This window comes from Polypterus senegalus, chromosome 4 (assembly GCF_016835505.1).
Source record: "Polypterus senegalus isolate Bchr_013 chromosome 4, ASM1683550v1, whole genome shotgun sequence".
NCBI lineage: Eukaryota > Metazoa > Chordata > Cladistia > Polypteriformes > Polypteridae > Polypterus > Polypterus senegalus.
In genome coordinates, this window is record NC_053157.1 from 234,482,029 (window position 1) to 234,500,540 (window position 18,512).

At 43.6% G+C, this 18,512-nt stretch overlaps 1 protein-coding gene across 2 annotated transcripts in view; it reads right to left on the reverse strand.

Annotated features, from left to right (window-relative positions):
• The window catches only part of LOC120528170 (gastrula zinc finger protein XlCGF57.1-like), a 32,940-nt gene extending 21,028 nt beyond the window's left edge, over nt 1-11,912 (reverse strand). Inside the window, exons 1-2 of one of the 2 annotated variants that reach the window (XM_039752255.1) lie at nt 11,739-11,912; nt 1,995-2,497 (exon numbers count right to left, since the gene is read on the reverse strand). In XM_039752255.1, the coding sequence (XP_039608189.1) occupies nt 1,995-2,370 (376 nt within the window). In that variant the 5' untranslated portion in view covers nt 2,371-2,497; nt 11,739-11,912. Of the gene's footprint in view, nt 1-1,994; nt 2,498-11,733 lie in introns of both variants that reach the window. The other variant, XM_039752254.1, reaches the window with a different exon arrangement.
• Nucleotides 11,913-18,512: the final 6,600 nt, after the last annotated feature.

The window sequence follows — 18,512 nt, forward strand, 5'->3', positions numbered from 1 at the left end:
CCTGCACCTCATAGGGCGCAATTATTAATTTAAAATCTGCCCACTGCCACGGCCCACTTGTGATAGACTGGTGACATTTGACTCTCCTGTAAAGAGGCTGCCGATTCAAATATGAAGAGCATACAAACGATGTGTGTCAGGAACGAACAGCTTGGCTTACTTCTCTTGGTCCTCCGGCACCGTGCCGCCTGGCACATTAATATTGAACTCCTAAATGCAACCTGAGGCACTTCCCTTTCCCAACATATTCCGATACAGATGGGCAAAATTTGGACAGACTTACAAGTTTTAGGAATCCACTTTCTGAGTAAATGCCGATCTGTGGTCACAATATGATGCAGTGGACATTGTCAGTGCCATAGGGGATGGACAGGCATCCTAAAATGGAGAGGGAAAGCAAGCAATGGAGGCCCCAGGTGGATGGATGGGCATCCCAGCCAAGAAAAAGGAAGGTTCCTTACCAAGGTGGACGGACAGGCATCCCAGTCAGATGTGTTTTCGGTATCTTTCCTGGCATTGGATAAACTGTATATTTCCCCCAATATGCTAGGTGGCACCCTCCCTCTGGCAGAGCTCCCATTCATACTCCTGCAGGGCATCTTGGGGGCATGTAATATCAGAGAACAACACTGTTGGGGTGTGTGGGTGCCACACACCAGAGAGAGCGACAAGAAAGGTGCACACGTCGAAGGAGGTTTTGCCCGACCCGGAAGTGCTGCCAGGCTGAGGTCATCTGACACTGGAAGAACTCCAAGGTTCTGAGATAAAAAGGAGCTGTCCGGCCTCATCCAGGTGAGCTAGACAAAGCTTGCCTGGAGGAGAGATGGAGGATTTATTGTGGAAGAAATGTATTGAAGGGGAACTGAAACGTGTATAAGGTACGGGATTTAAATTCTTCTTCTTCATTCGGCTGCTCCTGTTAGGGGTCACCACAGCGGATCATCTTCCATATCTTTCTGTCCTCTGCATCTTGTTCTGTTACACCCATCACCTGCATGTCCTCTCTCACCACATCAATAAACCTTCTCTTAGGCCTTCCTCTGTTCCTCTTCCCTGGCAGACCAATTCTTAACATCCTTCTCCAATATACTCAGCATCTTTCTTCTGCACATGTCCAAACCAATGCAATTTTGCCTCTCTGACATTTTGTCTCCCAACTTGAGCTGACCCTCTAATGTCCTCATTTGTAATCCTGTCCATCCTCGTCACCCCCAATGCAAATCTTAGGATCTTTAACTCTGCCACCCCCAGCTCTGTCTCCTGCTTTCTGGTCAGTGCCACCGTCTCCAGCCCATATAACACAGCTGGTCTCACTACCGTCCCGTAGACCTTCTCTTTCACTCTTGCTGATATCCGTCTGTCACAGTTCACTCCTGTCACTCTTCTCCTCCCACTCCACCCTGCCTGCACTCTCTTCTTCACCTTCTCTTCCACACTCCCCATTACTCTGTACTGTTTATCCCAAGTATTTAAACTCAGCCACCTTCGCCATCTCTACTCCCGTCATCCTCACCATTCCACTGACCTCCCTCTCATTCACACACTGGATTTAAATAAACTGCTTTTATCAAAACCTTCTTGACTGTGGAGCTGCAGTGCCCTCTAGTGTCCACAACATGATAATCCAAACTGATCCAAATGAAACTTGACTTCGCTATGAGCACCGGAAACTTCCAGAAGCCTATGGAGTTGAGCAAAATCACCGCAGTACATTTTACTGCTCAAACATAACAATATTGCATTTTTGTTCATAATCAGGTCCTAAGTAAAGTATAATTTAGGAAAAAATTAAAGGAGTTCTTATTTTAACATAATTGTATCCTGTAACCTTTATGATGGAAACAGAAGTTAAATAAGCCCCTGGTTTCTGTTCACATTCAATAAAATGTGTATCCCGCTCTTAAGTATACTTTCTAAAAATGGTAATACTACCAACATTACAATTTGTAAATGTTCTACATTTCACTTCTTTAAAATTGTATCACTTTACTTACTCATTCTAACACTCCAAGGGGACTTCTGCTCTTCTTCTTCTTCTCTGCCATGTCCCTCGTCGGTTTTCTCTTCCATCACAGGTAACTCCGATTTCAGCCGTTGTCCTGCATTAGTGAAACAGGGCAGTAAACTGCAGTGAGATTCTTCGCAGATATCCCGTTTGAAAAGATTCCCAGCTTCATGGTTGTCCACTTTCAGTCTAAAGTAGAAATCCTCGACTTTAACCTCAACAATCTCCTCCTTGGTCTCCTCCTCTTTCAAAAGTGGAATTCTTCTTTCAGGATCTTCCAGTTCCTCTGGCGCGCCCCACTCACAATCCTCTTCTTTAATGTGCTGCAGACTACCATCACTACCGTCCTCTTTGTCGGAGGCCATGCCGTGTGTTAAACTCTTCACTGTCTCCTCTTCTTCTGCTCAGATTCCCTTCTCACATGGACAGCCATGGCCTAAAGGCCAATAGACACCCAACTACATGACCATGCGAACGGAGACTCCTTTTTATCTGTCAAAATAAAATTGACAAAAATAACTTCAGAACATTTCAGGTTTGCCTTCCAGATTTTATTAAACACAGAAAACTACCAAATATTTTTTAAGAGATTTAAAATGCTGGGAACTCTCCATGTCAGTCTAAGAAGGTCAAAGCAGACCTGAACTCAAAACTTGATAGGAAGACAAAGTCCAACTGATTGAGACAAAGGCAAAAATAGGAAAAGGGGTCAAGTCAAGTCAAGGAGCACACACTGGTACAGTGTGTTGCTGCACCCATTACATGACAAAACTCCTCGGGATCCCGGTTGGCAACCCACCAGGCAGACATGCGGTCCAGTCCCACCCTCCGGAAATGACCCTCTATCTACCACAGTCAGGTGTTATGTGGGTGACCCCTTGGCCTGGTCCAACCACTTGGATCCCCAACGACGAGGATCTTACAAGCCGGATCACCCTCGGGGAAACGCACCACACGGCCGTAGTGCCGTAACTGATGCTCCCTCACAATGCAGGTCATGTGCCTCATTCGGGACTCCATGAGCAACACAAAGTCAAACCAGTGGGACCCAAGGATTCTCCGGAGAGACATGAGTCCAGTCTTCATCTCAGGTCACTGGATAGTGTCCATGTCTCACAAACAGGGGGCACCAGGACTCTAAAGACTTGGACCTTCGTTCTTTTAGCAGAGACATCAGGAGCACCACAGGCCCTTATCCAGTAACCTTATGACCCCCCATGCTCTCCTAATCCGTCTACTGACTTCATAGGAAGAGTCACATGAATGTCACTGCTGAGGTAAGTAAACCTCTCGATGAGGTCGACTCTCTCTCCACAGAGAGACACCCTGCTGATGGCCGTGCCCAAGAGGTCATTAAAGGCCTGGCTCTTTGGTTTTTATCACAAGCCGAGACTCTCAGACTCCTCACTCAGACTCTCGAGAGCCTCCATTGAAGATCACAGCATTGTCACCAAAGTCAAGATCAGTGAAAATCTCTTCAACAGATGACCCACTGCCGCTGGACCCCACGACCCTGACCAACACCCAGTCCAGTGCATTGAACAAAGTAGGAGCAAAAACACACCGCTGACTAACCGCAGAATCAACTGGGGAAAAACACAGAGGGTCTGCCTCCACTCTGCACAGCACTCACAATACACCAGTGTACAAGTATGCTGAGGGTTCAAGGTTGCATAATATATCATGGGGGGGTTGTATTAAAAAAAAAAATAAAAAGCCGGAATTTTAATAACTTTGAACTATTTTATACTGGCAGCTCTGTTCTAATCAAGGCTGGCCCATATGCAAAGCTGAAAGATCCAAAGGTCAGGTCTACCTAAACGAAGACCACCATTTCAGACAAATATACCACACCTTAACTGCAATGAAAATATCAGAAAGACACCTGGAAGAAAAAGCATTCCACACAAACACATACTGGGTCACGCTTGACAGCCATTACAAGTATTAACAATTCAGCCTACAGCCTTGGTGGGCCTGCCTGAATGGTTCTCGACCACCTGCCTTCTGCTCTGCTACCCAAAGCCCACCTACTTTTCATTCCCTCCAGTGGACCCCGTGCTCCAGCTTCCCTTTCGAGTCCAAACTCAATACAATTCTGGCCTGCAGACATCTCTAATGTCTTCCAGATGTTATGTCCGGCTTAGTCCTGCAATTCCTTTCTGGTCCGGTCAGCCCTCGTTTTTCGATCCTTTGATGCCTCCCTAGAATTCCTCCCCAACGGGTTTTCACTCGAGAGGCTCTTAAAGGACCATCTTGCCGTCTTCATTTTCTTTGTCCTCTTCCAAGAGCCCACGTGGTCTTAATCTCTCCAATCTAATGCAGACCTCCAGCCAGTCCCCTAGATTCTTAAAGGTAATTTGGTAGAACTTCTCGGTTTTCATAATGTCTTCAACAGAAATTAGACTGCACTCATTTGCCTAATGCTGATGCTCTGTAATTTGTCCTGCAACTGTCAGGGCGTAAAATACGCCGAAGATTCTCACCTTGAAAGAAGGTTCTAGGAGTCAAAGGATAGGCAGATACTGCAATAAACAAGAATGTGGACTCAACCCACTTAGGCCAAACTGAGCCCCGAACGAACCAAAGTAAAAAAAAATAAATAAAAATCACAGTTTATATGAGCATTTCTTATCATCTTGACCTCGCTTGTCATAACTCATTCGCTGCTTATTCTGACCTTCTACTCCCGCTGGCACTTTCCTGGCCACCAGTATTGTTCTCAGCTTTTCTCTTACTTTCATTCTTTGCTTCCCTTATTTCCTAACTGGCCTTCAAACAACATGTGTCTGGACAGAGGAAGGAGGAAAAGGAAAACTGGTGGTGGAATGAGGAAGTACAGGAAAGTATACAGAGGAAGAGGATGGCAAAGAAGAAGTGGGATAGTCAGAGAGATGCAGAAAGTAGACAAAAGTACAAGGAGATAAGGCGCAAGGTGAAGAGAGAGGTGGTGAAGGCTAAAAAAAAAGGCGTATGATGAGTTGTATGAGAGGTTGGACACTAAGGAGGGAGAAAAGGACCGGTGGGCTACAGAGAGGGGCCGAGATGGGAAAGATGTGCAGCAGGTTAGGGTGATAAAGGATAAAGATGGAAACGTACTCACAAGCGAGAAGAGTGTGATGAGCAGATGGAAAGAGTATGTTGAGAAGTTGATGAATGAAGAAAACGAGAGAAAGAAAAGGTTGGATGATGTGGAGATAGTGAATCAGGAAGTGCAATGGATTAGCAAGGAGGAAGTAAAGACAGCTATGAAGAGGATGAAGAATGGAAAATCCATTAGTCCAGATGACATACCTGTGGAAGCATTGAGGTGTTTAGAAGAGATGGCAGTGGCGTTTTTAACCAGATTGTTTATTGGACTTTTGGAAAGTGAGAGGATGCCTGAGGAGTGGAGAAGAAGTGTACTGGTGCTGATATTTAAGAATAAGGGGGATGTGCAGGACTGCAGTAACTACAGGGGAATAAAATTGATGAGCCACAGCATGAAGTTATGGGAAAGAGTAGTGGAAGCTCAGTTAAGAAGGCAGGTGATGATTAGTGAGCAGCAGGATGGTTTCATGCCAAGAAAGAGCACCACAGATGTGATGTTTGCTCTGAGGAGGTTGACGGAGAAGTTTAGAGAAGGCCAGAGAAGGAGTTGTATTGTGTCTTTGTGGACCTGGAGAAAGCATATGACAGGGTGAGGAGAGAGGAGCTGTGGTATTGTATGAGGAAGTCGGGAGTGGCAGAGAAGTACGTAAGAGTTGTACAAGATATGTACGAGGGAAGTGTGACCGTGGTGAGATCTGCGGTAGGAGTGATGGAGGTGAGATTACATCAGGGATCGGCTCCGAGGCCTTTCTTATTTGCAATGTTGATGGACAGGTTGACAGATGAGATTAGAGAGGAGTCCCCGTGGACTATGATGTTTGCTGATGACATTGTGATCTGTAGCGAGAGTAGGGAGCAGGTTGAGGAGACTCTGGAGAGGTTGAGATGTGCTCTAGAGAGGAGATGAGTAAAGGTCAGTAGGACCACCAAGACAGAACACGTATGTGAATGAGAGGGAGGTCAGTGGAATGGTGAGGATAAAGAGAATAGAGCTGGTGGAGGTGGATGAGTTTAAATACTTGGGATCAACAGTACAGAATAATGGGGATTGTGGAAGAGGAGATGTGGGATTGTAGAGTGGGTGGAGAAGAGTGTCAGGAGTGATTTGTGACAGTCGGGTATCAGCAAGAGTGAAAGAGAAGGTCTACAGGATGGTAGCAAGACCAGCTATGTTATATGGGCTGGAGACGGTGGCACTGACCAGAAAGCAGGAGACAGAGCTGGAGATAGCAGAGTTAAAGATGCTAAGATTTGCATTACGTGTGATGAGGATGGATAGGATTAGAAGCGAGGACATTAGGGGGTCAGCTCAGGTTGGGAGACAAAGTCAGAGAGGCAAGATTGTGTTGGTTTGGACTTGTGCAGAGGAAAGATGCTGGGTATATTGGGAGAAGGGTGCTAAGGATAGATTGCTGCCAGGCAAGAGGAAGGCCTAAGAGAAGATTTATGGATGTAGTGAGAGAGGACATGCAGGTGATGGGGGTGACAGAGCAAGATGACGAGGACAGAAAGAGATGGAAGAAGATGATCCACTGTGGCAACCCCAAGAAAGAAAGAATTACAAAAAGGTGACCCCTGTGCCGATGACGCGACTCCAGACAGTGGTGGTCCTGCTGTGCCCAACACATCTTCAGCCTCTGGCTGCTCACACACTTCAGCCTCAGAAACTGTTGGGCGCCCATCTGGCTGTGTGCCGATGGACTGTTCAGGAGTCACAAACTGCAACAGTGGATTCTGTAAGAGATGTGGCCAATGAGCCAAGGGATATGAGGGCTGTACTACAGTGACACTGACCACAAATGAAATGAACTGGTCACAAAATAAATGCCGTGTCCGATTACCTGTTTTCACATTCTGCTAATTACAAAGGAAGTTGTCACGCTGTGTGATTGGACTGATCATTTGGTGGGTCAGAGTCAGGTTCTTCAGAGTGAATCTCTTCAGGTACAGGCGAGTCACAGTTGTGTGCCACATTAGGCAGCACTCTACATGCCTGCACACTGAGACACACTTTCTGTGCACTCCACCAGTCTTATCCAAGCTGCCCTATAGTACGTCGTGCCACTATTATCCTTATAACGTCAGTCTTGTTCAGTCAGTGGGTTGGCAAGGAGGGTGAGAAGCCCCGTTCTATGGTTACATCATACAGTTAACTTACAATTTTGACCAAAGGGGTAATATTAAAATGTCTTATCTTACCGAGAAGCCAGCCATCACACACAACACCATTTTCACGTTTGTTCCCCACACTAGTATTTCTTGAGCCGGGCCAACATTAATGAGACACATTTTCGCATCACAGATAATTTACATATTAACAGAATGGAAATGCTTTCTATTTACAAGTGAATTAAATTTATAAATGATATGCAATTAATTTCGGTGCAATTTAATAAAGCCAACGTCATGGATGTGAATCTAAAAAAAGAAAAGGAAATGACACCAAAACAGTAGACCAGCTTTGATGCTGCGTGCCACCAGATTGCAAAACCAAGCAGAAAAGTGCGTATGCAAGGTAGGGGGCTACCGTGAAAATGTGCATAGCGTTACACCTAGTTTAGTTATTATACATCTCGACATGAGCGTCGAAACGGGCGTACGCAGCATTTTTGTGAGAACACCCCACTTATACATGAGGCCCCTGGCGGTTTGCATAGTGACGAGAGTCCAAACTGAGTCTGCAGTTACAATGGAGGAACATCGGCTCCTCCGTATCGACAAGACCCGCACTTCTCGGCTCAGAATGACAGGCCAGTGGAAAGATATTAATCAGACCCTTTGATTTCAACAGCAGAGAGAGTCAGAGAGACCGCGACAAACATCTCCCTGCCGTGCTGTCAGCTTCTCATTCGGCTGTCCACGAGTCTGGTGAGTTCAAAGCTGCCCTGCTGATGTTCAGGAAGAAGCTGTGCACCCCTGTAACCAACAGGAGACCCCCCCCCCACACCCCGAGCCCAATATCAACACAACTCCATGCAGGACTTGCAGATCACTCACATGTTAGCCATCAGAAGGCTGTTTGTGATTGGCAGCAGAGGGGGGTCATACGACAGTTGAGCCCACTATGCCCTGCTGGACTGGTATGGCCGTACAACCCATTGTGAAAAAGGGGACTCTGCCCTAAATCGGCCTACAGCTCACACTGCTGTCTGAGGTAGAGTACCAGAGTGAGAATAAAGGTCAAGGTGGGACGCCGGGCAGTGGTGGTGCTCTGTGACCAATTAGCCCCCCTTACCATTACAAAGGGGAGTTGAATTCACAGACCAGCATTAGACCTTAAAATACCCCTACTGCACCACATGAGGGCACAACACAGATCATCCCCATTGTGCCACCTGACAGTGCGGAGTCCAACATCTCTACTGCGCCATCTGACCACACAGCGCACAGGGTCCCAGTTGAAGTGTCCTTGTCAATGGCTGTACGACTAACAACTGGAGCTGGACAGCGAGTTATATCAGCCAGAAATGACGTATCCATAATGGGAGCTGACATTCCATCAAACAAAGGAGCAGCTTCAGAGCCAGCAGCAGGGGCGCCTATAAAAAGAGCAAGCCCTGCAAAGTTGCTCACTTTTCCAGCTTAGTGTGGCTTAAAGCTAGCAGTCCTTCTAAGGAAATTAAACTACTAAAAGAGAAGAAAATGAATAGGAATCAAGTCAGCACTGCATAGCACTACAATATCCTTACTTTATAAACCCGGGGCTGAAATCACTTCCCAAGAAACTTGTGGTTACAATGGGAGAATCTCCATGTCTGTCAGACACTAAAGTCAAGCCTGGCATTGTAATTTGATATTCATGAATGCCAATGCTAGTTTACATAAGTGATAACTGGGCAACTACCTAATTAACAGAACACTGTTTACAGTTACTATTAGTATTTCTAGATTTTATAATCTATTAAAGAGAAAGGCAGGATATTGTCCACTTGAATAATGGAGGTACTAAAAACAAACTAAAACACAGATATTAATTGTTAGAGGGAATGACGCTGATCACAACAATATTCTGTCATCTAACTCAGTTGGAGTCCCCATTAATTTCACTGAATCAGCCCGAAATCTCAGAGTTCTCTTTGACTCTAGCATGTCATTTAAAGCACACATTACAAAGTTGTCCAAAAATCATGTTTCTTCCATCCTAAAAAAATGTTAGGCAATTAAGGCGCTTTCTAAATAAACAGGATTCTGAGAAATTAATTCCTGCATTTATTTCTAGTAGGATTGACTACTGCAATGCAGTGTTCACTGGATGTTCTCTCTACAGCCTCCAGTTAATCCAAAATGCTGCTGTAAGAATTATTACAAGAACTAGAAAATACAAACACATAACCCCAGTTCTTAAATCCTTACACTGGCTCCCGGTTAAGTTTAGGGCAGATTTCAAAATCCTCCTTTTACCATATAAAGCATTAAATGGCCAAAGTCCGGCTTACTTGTCTGAACTTATCATGACTTACAAACCTGAGTGCACATTAAGATCTCAAGATGTCGGTCTGCTTAGGATCCCCAAGGATTAATAAAATAACAGTGGGAGGTCGAGCTTTTACTTACAGGGCCCCTAAACTATGGAATGGTCTGCCTGCTACTGTAGGCGATGCCCCTTCAGTCTCAGCCTTTCAAATCTCACTACTTCAGTTTAGTACACCCTGACTAGAGCTGCTGATTAACTGTACAGACAGCATCTCTGTTAGTCATTAGCACTAAAACACAAGTAATATGATAGTTATAATTGAATACTAATCCTCAGATGTTCGGTTTCCCTTCTTGGTACTCAAATGTGGCACTCGGTGCCACGGCCCACCTGCCAAGTTGTTTTGCCTGCCTAAGGTAAAGTCTTGCCTAATGGAGGATCGCAGGAATTGTGGGAAAGAGGGGTCCTTCCATTGGATTTGCTGGCCCAGCACCGTTTCAGCTGTGGAATGGCCAAAAGGAGGAGGCAGCTTGATGGATGAGGTCTCCAGGACTCTAAACAAATCCAAATCATATTATGGGATATCATCTACTGTTAAATTCTGCTCTGTACTTGTAAAATGTTTATTTTTATACTGTATTAAGGATTTGTTCTCTTCTGTGTATTGTATTGACCTCCCTTCTTTTTGACACCCACCCTACCTGGAAGGAGGTCTCTTCTTCCATTTTTTCCCCTACAAGGGTTTTTTTTTTCCTTGTCTTCTTAGAGAGTCAAGGCTGGGAGGCTGTCAAGAGGCAGCGCTTATTCAAGTCCATTGCGTCACTTCTTGTGTGATTTTGGGCTATACAAAAAATAAATTGTATTGCATATTGAATATTGTGAAATCTCAGTGGCATCGATATCAGATACAAACATTCAGGTATTGTGACCTCCCCAGTCTCCTCTAAAGCTTACAAAACATTTTCAAACCAACTTAACACAATTCAAGGTACACGGAGGCTGAAGAAAAAGCACGAAACAGCCCTTGTGTGGGTGCCAGTTCTAAACCGAGCCCACTCAAGCCCATCAGGCAAGCGCACTCGACTGTGTACAAAGGGAGAACATCAAGAGTCTAAATGGGTGTTGGATTTGAACCCAAGATGTCAAATACATCAGGCAGCAGCATGTACCAATATCCAGCCACCCCCCCCTTAATCCTGCCTTCTTTTAGAATATTTATTAAAGTATAAAACGGAATGAAGCCTGCTCTTGGTCATCAGTATATACAAAATACACAGACAGACAGATGTGAAAGAGACTATATGATAGAGGCTCTATCTGACAGACAGATAATGTGAAAGGCACTATATAACAGACAGACAGAGTAACACGTGACAGTCCCACAGGTTTATCCTCCACACACTTTTTCGCCCTCACATCTTCAGTGGGTTAATTTCTAACTCGCACTGGTTAATTGTGGTCGCAGGTTTTTCATTTCCCTTTCACTTTTCCTCCGACATCCCAAAGACACTCGTTTCCAGTTCACGGGCTCCCCTAAACTGACTGGTCCTCCCCTCCAGGGTTGGTTTCTGCCATGCTGCCTGATGTCCAGTGTTACCCTGAACTGAAATTTGTGTCTCTCACAATGGATGACGTTCATCAGCTGCTACAGGACCGTGGCAGACCAGTCTCCGTTAATACCCGCCCTGTTAACTGACCTCCTCAGTGTAATTTCTGCCACTTATTGTCTTGCTTTGCATGTTTTACTTAAGACTAACGGGTGTCCGTGTGGATCGACGACTCTTTTGGAGGTTTAACCGTAGAGGAGTGTGACTTGTGATGGTCTGGCAGTCTCCAAGGCACGGCAGGATTTTCTCCGGCGTCTATTCATATTACCAAAAAAAAAAAGCTTTCGAAGTTCTCGTGGGATTTCCGACCTGGAGTCCCGGATTTTCGTGAATTCCTACACCCACTAAACTCGGGCTGAATGACAATTAGGAGACGGGACAGGCTTACAGTGATCTGGAGTCTTGGGCCGGTGTAAACGTAAACGGGAGAATGAAACGGACGGCTGCTGATCACTAAAACGGACGGACTTCAGCAGACTACCACTGCTCTCATTTTCTCAATTTCTTCTTATCTCACTCTTTCCATATTCGTTGCTCTAACCATCCTTTGCCTTTCCGTTTCCCCGACATCTTTGAGCACGCCCTGTCTTCTCCTCTCTCGCTCCCGGTGTTCTCACCTTACCCGATTCTTCCGTTACTCGCCGACGCCACTCCTCCTCATCTCTCTCACTTTATTTCCTTCCTCTTCTTCTGCTGCTCCTGTTTGTCTCTGAAGGTGCAGACCCGCTCCTCGTTTCTCAGCCTGATCAGTCAGCTGGAGAAATCGAACGAAGCGAATCAAGACGCGTCATCAACGAGCGACTCGATGGAGAGAGGGCGTAGCTGAGCGGATCTGCTGATAAACACTGCCATCTATTGGTCGCATGGAGGATCGTCTATCAGCTTGTATGTTCCTCTCCGCTCATCACACCAGACCCGTTTCAATCGAATTCCGTTTAATAATTAGGACGGACATGCTGCCCAGCACTGATTCCAGCCTTATGCTCGATGCTGACAGGATGGACTCTGGTCTGCTGTGATCCTCAACTGGCTTAAACGGGTTCCATATACATTGTGTGTGTGTGTGTGTGTATGTATATATATATATATATATATATATATATATATATATACATACATACATACATACACACACACACACACACACACACACACACACACACACACACACACACAATGTATATGGAACCCGTTTAAGCCAGTTGAGGATCACAGCAGACCAGAGTCCATATATATATATATATATACACACACACACGTATACACTCACCTAAAGGATTATTATGAACACCTGTTCAATTTCTCATTCATGCCATTATTTAATCAACCAATCACATGGCAGTTGCTTCAATGCATTTAGGGGTGTGGTCCTGGTCAAGACAATCTCCTGAACTCCAAACTGAATCTCAGAATGGCAAAGAAAGGTGATTTAAACAATTCTGAGCGTGGCATGGTTGTTGGTGCCAGACGGGCCGGTCCGAGTATTTCACAATCTGCTCAGTTACTGGGATTTTGACGCATAACCATTTCTAGGGTTTACAAAGAATGGTGTGAAAAGGGAAAAACATCCAGTATGTGGCAGTCCTGTGGGCGAAAATGCCTTGTTGATGCTAGAGGTCAGAGGAGAATGGGTCGACTGATTCAAGCTGATAGAAGAGCAACTTTGACTGAAATAACCACTCATTACAACCGAGGTATGCAGCAAAGCATTTGTGAAGCCACAACACGCACAACCTCGAGGCGGATGGGCTACAACAGCAGAAGACCCCACCGGGTACCACTCATCTCCACTACAAATAGGAAAAAGAGGCTACAATTTGCACGAGCTCACCAAAATTGGACAGTTGAAGACTGGAGAAATGTTGCCTGGTCTGATGAGTCTCGATTTCTGTTGAGACATTCAAATGTTAGAGTCAGAATTTGGCGTAAACAGAATGAGAACATGGAGCCATCATGCCTTGTTACCACTGTGCAGGCTGGTGGTGGTGGTGTAATGGTGTGGGGGATGTTTTCTTGGCACACTTTAGGCCCCTTAGTGCCAATTGGGCATCGTTTAAATGCCACGGGCTACCTGAGCATTGTTTCTGACCATGTCCATCCTTTCATGACCACCATGTACCCATCCTCTGATGGCTACTTCCAGCAGGATAATGCACCATGTCACAAAGCTCGAATCATTTCAAATTGGTTTCTTGAACATGACAATGAGTTCACTGTACTAAAATGGCCCCCACAGTCACCAGATCTCAACCCAATAGAGCATCTTTGGGATGTGGTGGAATAGGAGCTTCGTGCCCTGGATGTGCATCCCACAAATCTCCATCAACTGCAAGATGCTATCCTATCAATATGGGCCAACATTTCTAAAGAATGCTTTCAGCACCTTGTTGAATCAATGCCACGTAGAATTAAGGCAGTTGTGAAGGCGAAAGGGGGTCAAACACCGTTATTAGTGTGGTGCTCCTAATAATCCTTTAGGTATATATACACACACATACATACATAGAATACAAAAAATAATAATAAGAAGAAAAATAAACACATAAACACCACAACTGCAGTCCATCTCAATTCATCCTTTTGGAATCCCTTCCTTGCCGTTCGCCAGACTGCTCCAGGGGTCTTCAAGGACTTCCTCCTCACATACAAAACTAAAACCTAAACAAACACTCAGCCCGTCCCGTTTATCCACTCTCTCTCTCTCAGAAGTTTAAGGGCAGAGATTTTTAAAGTCAGTCCTGTGGCTGCAGGGTTTTGTTCCTATCAGATTCCTAATCAGTGACAATCAGTGATAACACTGAGCTCATTTAATTAGCTGGTATTTTTTTTCTTTTTATTAAATATTCAGAAAAGCACAGCAGCATGATTTTTACATTTATAAGACATTTAGAAATATTTCTATTTTTCCTGTAGATTTAAATGCTTAACTCTCTTTTGTTGATTTCACTATATTCTGCCCTTTCTCTGTGCAGTTTTTCCCCCTTCGTTGTATCTTAATGACAACTTAAAACGAGCAGATCAGACACCCAGGCAAACCACACAGAATAATCAAAGGCTGCAACTGCTTTAGCATCAGACCCACTAATTTGTAAATAATGGATTCATTAAACAATTAGAACACCTAGAAAAATAGAATGAAAATCAAGATGAAAATATTGTAAAAAAAAAAAAATACTTTCTTCCTATATAACTGCTTTGTATATTTGATTTTTTAGTTTTCTAATTTCTATATTGTTCCTTAAACACAGAACTTGGGAAATAACACATCACTTAATTAGCCAAGGAGTTCAATTAAAAACAGAAGCTGGTGGGAACAAAAAACCTGCAGCCACAGGGGGTCACCAGGACCGAGTTTGGGAAACACTGCTCTACATTAAGAAAAGCACAGAAGTACGAGTTTTATACGACATTTAGAAATATTTCCATTTTTGCTCTCTATTTAAATTGCTTAACTCTCTTTTGTTGATTTCATTCAATTTTGTCCTGTCTCTGTGCAGTTTGCTCCCTTTATGGTATCTTAATAATGACAAGCAGAGCAGACAGCCAGGCAAACAACACTGAATAATCAAAGGCTGACCCACTAATTAGTAAAGAATGGATTAAACAATTAGAACACCTGGATATGTAAAATGAAAATATTGTTAAAAAGAAAAATAAATACATTATTCCCATATAATTGCTTCTTACATTTTTGTATTTTTTTTTTTTCTTTACCAAACTTAGTTTTCTAATTTCTGTATTGTTCCCAAAACACAATGTGGGAAATATCAGTTCACTTAATTAGCACAGGAGTACCAATTAAAAACAGCAGTTGGTTGGAACAAAAATCTGGAGACAAAATGGGTCCCAAAAGTTCAGGTATCTTTCTCGTCCTCCATAGAAAGAAAAAAAAAAACATACCCACACCGACTCAACCTCAGTCATGCTCTCTTCTCCTCTCCTTCTCTCATTTTATACATCCCAAGGGATTCCTGCCACCAATCAATCAATCAATCAATCAATCAATCAATCAATCAATCAATCAATCAATCAACATTTATTTATATAGCACATATTCATACAAAAAATGTAGCTCAAAGTGCTTTACAAAATGAATAGAAAAATAGAAGACACAATAAAAAATAAACATAGGTCAACATTAATTAACATAGAATAAGTAAGGTCCGATGGCCAGGGTGGACAGAAAAAACAAACAAAAAAAAAAACTCCAAAGGCTGGAGATAAAAATAAAATCTGTAGGGGTTCCAGACCAAGAGACCGCCCAGTCCCCTCTGGGCAATCTACCTAACATAAGTCAAACAGTCCTCTTTGTATTTAGGGTTTTCATGGAAGGACCTGATGATGATGGTCACGTAGACTTCTGGCTTTCAGTCCATCAATGTTGGTGCATCCTGATGCTTTGAGTAGGTGGTGGTGGCACAGGCCGCCACCACAAAGAAACCAGAAAGAGAAACAGAAGAGAGAGTAGGGGTCAGTATGGATTTTAGAGCCACCATGAATAGTTATTATCAAGAATTGAACATACAGAGTATCAGGATTAAGTTAAAGTGAAGTTATAAAAAGGCCATGTTAAAGTAATGTGTTTTCAGCAGTGTTTTAAGTGCTCTACTGTATCAGCCTGGTGAATTCCTATTGGCAGGCTATTCCAGATTTTGGGTGCATAACAGCAGAAGGCCGCCTCACCACTTCTTTTAAGTTTAGCTTTTGGAATTATAAGGAGACACTCATTTGAAGATCTAAGGTTACGATTTGGAATATAACGTGTCAGACATTCTGATATATAAGATGGAGCGAGATTATTTAAGGCTTTATAAACCATAAGCAGAATTTTAAAGTCAATCCTGAATGACACAGGCAACCAGTGTAGTGACATCAAAACTGGAGAAATGTGTTCGGATTTTCTTTTCCCAGTTAGGATTCTAGCAGCTCCATTCTGCACTCGTTGCAAACGATTTGTCTTTTTTGGGTAGTCCTGAGAGGAGTGCGTTACAGTAATCTAGTCTACTGAAAACAAAAGCCAATCATACCAATCATATTCATCATCTCAACAGGCTCCTTCCAATCATCTCACATACCTTCACATGACTTGCTCTATGTGCTACGACCCGGAAGAGAGCCTTCACAGCTTGTGCTCAGGTTCGCGTGCACCTGTGCCGACACAGACCCTCTAAATAGGACCACTCACCGGTAAGTGAGTATTCACTTCTAACTCCTGGGCCCTGTTTACTCACAATGAAACTTTTTCTTCTCACCCCCACCCAACCCCCAACCAGTATCCAGCACCCCTGAAATCAAGAGGATCAAAGGTTGGGTCAGGGTGTTTGCTGGGCATACCTGAATAAACACACACGCTGAAGATCAGCCAGAGAAGCCCACTCAGACACAAATGGAAAATTCCGACCCTGACGGCCACTGCGCTGAGGCGGCTCATTGAGCTCACTTTCCCTTTCATCGCTTTCCTCTGTTGCTCTGCTTGTCCAGCTGCCTTCATGTTACCAGACTGCCATGAAGGACTTTTGTATGAAGTGTTGAGAGGACTTGATGTGGAGCTCAGAGATTCAAGCACGTTCACTTTAAATTAATAGAAAAGACCCTAAAACTGCACCTCACTTAAAGCATATTGGCGAGGGTTGTATCCATGGCAACATACCAAACACCTTTTTTTTTTCCCTAAACCAGGGGTCTCCAACTCCAGTCCTGGAAAGCTACTGTGGCTGCAGGTTTTCATTCTAACCCTTTTCTTAATTAGTGACCTGATTTTGCTGCTAATTAACTCTTTGCTTTAATTTTAATTGCTGCACATCTTAAGACGCATTTCTTTTTTCCTTAATTATCAACCCAACAATATTAAGACACAAAATGAACCAACACATAAACAACAACCTGCGTCCATCACACAATAACTGAAAATCAAGAAAGGTGAAGGCCTCCTCAGTAATGTTGATCTGCTCAGGTCCACACAACATTTGGGCAGCCAGCGCTCTTAAAAAAGAAAATCAACAGTTTTGGAAATGTCTGCCATGGCAGAATGAGCGAGCGCCATGGAATTAAATAACGGGTTTAAATTAACAACGAGAATTGACTTCAAATGAAGAAACTGAATCAAGTGAAGTTTGGTTGGAGTTTGAGGCCCTAACTTAATTGGTCATCTGTTGGCTCACTTCACATCAAATTTATGGAAAAAAAAAGAATCAATTTAGCAGTCAGAGCCTCAAGAAAAGTCCATTTAAAATAAAGGGAAATAGTTAATTAGCAGGTCATTAGGGGGGCGAAGATGTGAAAAAGAAAACAAGAATCAAAAATATGAAAAAAGCATCTGTTGAAACCAAAACAAATGAACTTAAACTACATTCTGATACTAGAAGAATAAATAGAGAGTTAGATAAATGTCGATAAAAGAGCAAGGCACACGTGTAATAGTCGGTGAGGCCACAAAGGACCCCAGGGTAACTTCTAAGCAACTGAAGGCCTCTCTCACATCGGCTAATGTTCATGTTCATGAGTCAACACTGAACAACAATGGTGTGCATGGCAGGGTTGCAAGGAGAAAGCCACTGCTCTCCAAAAAAAACATTGCTGCTCGTCTGCAGTTTGCTAAAGATCACGTGGACAAACCAGAAGGCTATTAGAAGAATGTTTTGTGGACAGATGAGACCAAAATAGAACTTTTTGGTTGAAATGAAAATCGTTATGTTTGGAGAAAGAAAAACACTGCATTCCAGCATAAGAACCTTATGCCATCTGTGAAACATGGTGGTGGTCGTATCAGGGTTTGGGCCTGTTTTGCTGCATCTGGGCCAGGACGGCTTGCCTTCATTGATGGAACAATGAATTCTGAATTATATCAGAGAATTCTAAAGGAAAATGTCAGGACATCTGTCCATGAACTGAATCTCAAGAGAAGGTGGGTCATGCAGCAAGACGACGAGCCTAAGCACACAAGTCGTTCTACCAAAGAATGGCTAAAGAAGAATAAAGTGAATGTTCTGGAATGGCCAAGTCAAAGTCCTGACCTTAATCTGATCAAAATGTCGTGGAAGGACCTGAAGCGAGCAGTTCATGTGAGGAAACCCACCAACATCCCAGAGTTGAAGCTGTTCTGTACGGAGGAATGGGCGAAATTTCCTCCAAGCCGGTGTGCAGGAATGATCAGAAGTTACCAGAAACGTTTAGTTGCAGTTATTGGGGGGTCACACCAGATACTGAAAGCAAAGGTTCACATACTTTTACCACTCAAAAATATGTAATATTCAATCATTTTCCTCAATAAATAAATAACCAAGTATAATATTTTTGTCTCATTTGTTTAACTGGTTTCTCTTTATCTACTTTTAGGACTTGAGTGAAAATCTGATGATGGTCATATTTATGCAGAAATCTAGATAATTCTAAAGGA